General features: G+C 30.9%; 1 protein-coding gene across 1 annotated transcript; it reads left to right on the top strand.

Moving 5' to 3' along the window:
- Window positions 1–3,709: 3,709 nt before the first annotated feature.
- LOC112003172 (transcription repressor MYB6) lies at window positions 3,710–5,557 on the top strand. Its single transcript, XM_024035358.2, has 3 exons — window positions 3,710–3,942; window positions 4,151–4,280; window positions 4,567–5,557. Exons 1-3 carry the CDS (start codon window positions 3,813–3,815, stop codon window positions 5,018–5,020), a joined length of 714 nt encoding a protein of 237 aa, XP_023891126.1. The 5' UTR covers window positions 3,710–3,812; the 3' UTR covers window positions 5,021–5,557.
- Window positions 5,558–6,841: the final 1,284 nt, after the last annotated feature.

A 6,841-nucleotide genomic window follows, 5' to 3' on the forward strand; every position in this document is an offset into this window, starting at 1 on the left:
CATACCCTTAGTTCTCAATAAACACAAGTATACAAATATACTTTCCCTTGTTTTTTTAGCATAGAACAATGAGGAATTGCCTAAGTTTTTGTACTTCCCATTAATTTGTTTTTGTTAATTTCTTCAAATTTAATGGTGGGAAATGGTGGATATAGCACTTACATTTGTGAATAGTTCAATTGCGCAGCAGGAGAAAATTCATGTGAATAATTCAAATTTTTTTAAATAAAAAATTTCAAGTTAAAAATTATTTTACTATTACCTAAGCTTCATGGTCCATTTAAATTGAGGAGAGGGAATAGGAGTAGAGTAGAGTAGATTTAAATAAAAATTAGTCTATTTTTAGCCAATTCTACTCTACTCTCTTCTACTCCTCTTTTTTTCTCCCTCAATCCAAATAGGCCGTTAGGTATTTACTTGTGTGAGTACCATTATACATTTGATTGTGTCCATTTTGCTCTTTTAACTTTTAAAATTAAAGTATCTCAATTGTATTAAATTGTCAAGAACTTTATAATTCAATTGATAGTTTTTAGTGTTTTTAAAACAGACTTTGATGGTTCAGATCTGTCCAACCTTAACTATCAAACTATCAAAAAATAAAATATGTCAAATTTCTCCCTCCACTGTTAAAATTAAATCAATTTTATTTTTGAATTTCTAAAATCAAAAAAAAAAAAAAAACCAAAATAGACTCAATTAAATAAATTGATGAAATCAAACCATCCCATTTTCTTTTTGGTAATTCAGTGAATCTTATTGATGAAAACAACAATACAAGGAGCAATAAAGACAAGCTAGGCTAAGGCCGCTGCACCAAGTCTGAAGTCTTAATCTAAGAACAAACTATCCCTTTATTACTTTCTCAAAAAAAAAAAAAAAACTATCCCTTTATTAATGACCAAAATTGTATACACAAAAAAGTTATATTACTTCATTTTAGCAAAAGGTCAATTATTATTTCAGAAAGGTCTATATCACTGCAACCAGCCTTTTAAGAGCATTATTATTAGAATCCAAAAGCAGGTTAGGTATCTCCAGCATTGTTATTACAATCAAATGGATGATAAGCTAGGGCCTTTAATGAATATTATAATCACTGATTCAATCCTCATTTGGGTTTACTAATTCATCTTTTTGCTTAATAGAAATCAAAGATATATATTAAGAGGTGAGAAAAAGTGCAACAAACAAACAAAGCCACCTAAAATGTAGAAAGACCAAAAAAAAAAAAAAAAAAACACCACCATACGATGTAATATACATCTATCATCCTTTCTTATTAAAACAAAATTACTAATTTCTTTTTCAAATATTCAAGATATTATTTACACACCAAAGGTGATTAGTCTATTGATAAATATTTATTTTCATGTGATTTGATTGGGGTCAAATCAACTAGTCAAGCGGCGAAGCTTTGTTTCCATGTGATTTGGTTACGGTGAATATCATGAATTCAGTTCTTGGGATTATCGTATTGGTTTACATAGGATAGTCACTTTTTGATAATATTGGGATCCAATGAGATTAAGGTAAAGTTATGACTAAACCTACTTCTGAAGGTGTCTATAGCTAGGATCATCCTAAGTTCCTTTAATATTGGGTCCTTAATTAGTTAGCGGTTGGACCAAGAATTTGTCTTATATTTGGATATATATATATATATATAGTATTATAAGCATAACTCAAAATACATATTAAGTACTATATATATAACCTAGTGTACCGTAAAAAAAAAAACATATTACACTTCAACAACTTAAGCAAAGATTGACAACCCCCCCCCCCCCCCCCCCCCCCCCCCCCCGCCCCAAAAAAATGATACCTTTAACTAGGGAGGAAAAAAAACATTTTTTTGCTTTCATTCAATTTTTGAAATTGTTAGGATAACTATGTGTTTATATATATATATATATATATTTGAGAAACAAACACACACACACACACACACACAAAGGAGGAAGAATGATGTTCCAACATAAAGGTCACCACAAACTCTACTCAAAATCCATGATAACTTGGTATATATCACTAGTAAAGTTGTAACTCTATTTAAATTAATATAAGTAACCTTATACTTTCTCAAATTTTTTTAAAAATTATTCTTAGTAATATAACAGTTTATTTGTGGAGCACATAAGTGTGTGTATATATATATACTTTATAATTTTTTAAAAATTTTGAATCATTCACACGAAAATATATCAAATTTGAGTTATATCAATAACATTATGTTAGGGTTAATTAGTCTAGTTTAGAAACTACTCAAAGACAATAAGGTTATGATATGCAAAAAAAATTGCAACAAATTTTTGGATGAAACTTATTCCATTGAAATGCAAACATTTTGAGTTTTAAAAGTTTGAAAACAAATTGTCCATTTTGGAACAATTTATTTAACTTTTTACTGAAAGTATATTAAAGTATACTTGTATTTTGAAAAAGTGAAAAAAATTGAAGTTTAAAAAAAATGTACATAAAAGTTAAAAAAACAAAAAGTTAGCTTATAATTATCTGTTTTCAAACCTACTAGGAAAATTTTTCATAGGAAGCAACTATTTTGCTGCAACCATTGAAATAGAGCTTTAATTCCTCGAGCCTTAAAATCCTTATGAGTTTCATCTTGTAAGTTTTCATATATACTTTGATTGTTTTACATTCAAAGTACAAAAGCTCTTAATTAACCTTATTCAAGTGAGTTCACTAGTGTAATAGAGTTTCAAATCAAAGAAGACAATTTCTTTCATGGAGGAGAAGTTACAGAAGAATTTTAGAGATTTGAAGGCACTGTGGTGAAAGACAAACCAAACAGATTTCCTGTTGAGGTTACAACTTACATGTTTAGTCTAGACCATAGGTTTTGTGAGTATAGATTATTTGTAACTATTTCTTTTATAGTGGAAATTTTCCATAGGGTAAGTTATAATTATCCCTAAAGTGGTTATTTATTTATTTATTTTAAATAGATTTTCAAAAGATTTTCACTTTGTCTCAAAAATTCTTTATATATATATATATATATAAAATTTTTTAAACTTTAATTGTATTATGTGATTGTTACTTTGGTTTGCATTATACATTAAACTAGTAATTTTGAGGAATAAAAATTATTTTTATATTTTTTGCATTTTATTTTATGCTCCACTAATTACGGTATGACATATATTTAATTTTTTTATTTTAAAATTTTATTATTTTATAAGAAAAGTCAAATTAAAACGTAACAAGTTGTGATTGAAGTATAAGCACGCTACTTAGTCTATTTATTATTAGATTGTTGTGACCTTAGATTTTTCAATATATAAATTTTTTTTTTGGTCCTAAGGTGTGATTCTGCCTTGTCCTTCGCATCAAGGTGAAGGGTCATTTTAGTTATGTTCAAGAGTAATTATGATCAGGTCCAAGTAGAATCTTGATGTTTGGCAGTCTCTCTAAGAAATAAATAATAAATTATCTTTGATGTAATTATTAAAAAAATATTTTTACCCAGACAAAAAAGGTAAGGTGAAAGAGTCAAATATGCAATGTAAGAAGGAAAATGACGTATACTAAACGGTAAGCAGCATGAGATGAGAGTCTCAAAGACGGTGCTTAAAAGACTTATCCTCTATGACTGTAGGACTGTGTGACCCACCTAAACAGCCAAAACCACCGGTCCAAGTCAACAACCTACCCCAGCTTCCTTACCAGTATATCTTCACCTATATCCTGTGCATTTGGGATTTGGCTAGGCTCTCTCTCTTTCTGCATTTTCTTAGCGCTTCTCAAAAGAGCTAGAGGTAGCAGAGAGATTGGATAAGGAAGATAAAGCAATGAGAAAACCTTGCTGTGATAAGGAAGGCACAAACAAGGGTGCATGGTCTAAACAAGAAGACCAAAAGCTCATTGATTACATCCGAATCCATGGTGAAGGCTGTTGGCGTTCCCTTCCTAAGGCTGCAGGTCTGTCATTGCTGCCTTATGGATAACAATTAGAATAACACAAATTAATCTTCTGTTTTCATTTTTTGTGTCGTACTTTATATGGAGAATTTGTATTCATAACGATTAGAACATGTTTGCACTCATGTTTAGCAACCCTTTTCTTATTTTTCCTTTTTATTTTTGTAAATTCATCACCTAATTGATTTGTTTTATTTTTGATGATTAGGATTGGACCGTTGTGGCAAAAGTTGTAGGCTCAGATGGATAAACTATCTCAGGCCAGACATCAAACGTGGGAACTTTGGTCAGGATGAAGAGGACCTCATCATCAAGCTCCATGCCCTACTTGGCAATCGGTAATAATCATTAACTAGTAACCTATTTCTTTGGATTTGGCTTCTTTCCATTGTTGTGCACTGGAGGGAGGCGGGTGGGCACAACACGTGTTTTACAACAATAGCATGTAAATCTTGTGTTCCGTTTGTGGTACTGTGATAGAAGCCTAACTGTCTTTTTTCTTCTTTCTCTATTTAATGTTTGACATGCATGAACGTACTTACCTATGTGTTTGTATGCATGTGTGAACGCGTGTATTAGACTTATAAGTCATTTTCTAACCTAATGTTTTTATGGGACTGTTAGGTGGTCACTCATAGCCGGAAGGTTACCAGGGCGGACAGACAATGAAGTAAAGAACTATTGGAATTCACACATCCGGAGAAAGCTAATAAGTATGGGAATTGATCCAAATAACCATAGGCTAAACCAGATTCCACCTATTCCTTTTTCTCAACCCAAGTGTGTTTCTCCAGCTGCAACATCTTCTCATGAGTCTATGAATAATAACGAGTCTTCTAAGCCTCTCATCAAACCCTTTGCCAATACTACTACAGCTGATAGGGTATCTGACACAACAAGTGGTTTTGAAGATGAAATTTCTGGTTCTTTGGACTTGAATCTTGATCTCACAATTGCTGTTCCTTCAGCTTCTTCGCTTACACTTGTACAAGAGAAGCTACAAATTAATTCCAAGTCCATTGTCACAAAAGAAGTGACAATAAGTGAACAAGTTCCTACCCTTGCTCTTTTTAGATAATTAAGTTGAGGATTCTATAGCTATTGCTTGGTGTTAGTAGATTGAGAAATTAATTGATTATATTAATTACTCAATGCCTGTCCTGGGAATCGGAGAAAGAAAGAAAGATTCACAAGGGGGAAACTGTTTGGCTGGAGATCTTTTTTATTTTGGCACTAGGCAAACAGCAGTGCATTACATATAACAATGCTTGGATATGTATTTACATAAAGAAGACTAGACCAATTTAACCATTCATATCGAGTTTATGGGGTCATGTCTCTATATTTGAATACTTGTGTAATCTTTCGCTGTACAGCTCAGAAGGATAGCAATAGCTTATAGTTGAAAGATTGATACATATATATGGAATGCAGCTAGACTCATCATTAAAAATTATTTGATGGGGCAGGTCTTTTTATTTGTATCCCAGAGCCCAAAACTTATGAATGTACTTAGAATGATCTGGGGATTATGGTATATATATATATATATGTTATTCTCTAGTACTACTGATCAATTATATAGTTATTTAAAGGATCGTTTTCAGACTTTGAATTTTGTGGCTACTTGTTCCTCTTTTATTTATTTATGTTTAGTATGATATACTCAAAACTTAACATATAGATTGAAATAGCTTAATTATGAATTGACCAAGACGATTAAATTATGTAATTGGAAAGAGAAATTAAATCATTGTTGCTGAATATTTTGGTAACATATTTCCCTTTACGTAAATCATAAGGTTCAGTGTACTTTCTAGGGATTTAGGATGGCATGTTACAGATAACCCATGTGCATGCTTGCTGGTTTTTGTGTACGAGAGAAGCACAGGTGGGGTTCAAGGGTTAGGAGAGAGAGAGAGAGAGAGAGAGAGAGAGAGTATGGCATGGTGACCCTAAAACAATTATTTGTTGCAACAAAAAAACTAGTTTCTTATGGCGGCCCCTAGGTTTCATTCCATGTTGGATGAAAATGTTGAAAATGATTTTATATCCGATTCACGAGTAATAACAGTACTTCGAGAGTGAATTTTCCAAGAAATATTGATGGATCCTATATAACGTTGAAAAACTCTAGGAACAACTTTCTTTTGTGTATGTGGGTGTTTTTTTATTTTTTATTTTTTTAGGAAATCTTTCCATTAAATATTTAAGGGTGTTAGTACATATCATAAAAAAATTTCACAGAATAAATTGAAAGATATATTTTCGGCAAGAGAATAATTTATCTTCATAGTTATAAAATGCGGATCAAGATCCTCTAATTATAGAGTAACTTAATAATTAATAATAGAGTTCTTAAAATTCTAACAATCAGGAATAAAGCTAGAAGTTTAAGAATTAGGGGGTCAAAGTAATAAATAAAAAAACATAAAAATCTTACCAGTTTAAGGTCATATATAAATGAAGAGCAAATATCCATATATATATATATATATTTAAATTTTAGCTAAATATCCAAATATCCAAGCCTGTATATATGTAGTTAGATCATTCATCCTTTTGTACTATCATTGTTTTTTCTGCAATATAATTTTCTGTTAAGCAAGAAAATAAAAACATCATTCAACCTCATAAGCCAAAATGGAGTCTCAAACCATGCATCGTATCCAATTCAAGAGACCAGTTAGCTGGGCAGTAACTGGGCAAGGTAAAGATTTTGTTTATGAGGATGAATAATTAATGAAACTTTTACTCAATCATTGTTTCTAATCATTGTTTCTAGCTAGGTAAATATGTAAAGAAAAATTTACAGGAAGCTAAAGAATGTGGTTCCTATAGCATTAATTACAATTATTATACTCTAATGAGGCAACAAAACTTTCAGATATCCTACAAT

This window comes from Quercus suber, unplaced genomic scaffold, assembly GCF_002906115.3.
Source record: "Quercus suber isolate HL8 unplaced genomic scaffold, Cork oak 2.0 scaffold_40, whole genome shotgun sequence".
Taxonomy (NCBI): domain Eukaryota; kingdom Viridiplantae; phylum Streptophyta; class Magnoliopsida; order Fagales; family Fagaceae; genus Quercus; species Quercus suber.

Coding starts and splice junctions, on each gene's coding strand:
- LOC112003172 (XM_024035358.2), top strand. CDS start 3,813: ATGAGAAAACCTTGCTGTGATAAGGAAGGCACAAACAAGGGTGCATGG. Junction 3,943..4,150: donor TTCCCTTCCTAAGGCTGCAG/GTCTGTCATTGC, acceptor TTTGATGATTAG/GATTGGACCGTTGTGGCAAA. Junction 4,281..4,566: donor CATGCCCTACTTGGCAATCG/GTAATAATCATT, acceptor TGGGACTGTTAG/GTGGTCACTCATAGCCGGAA.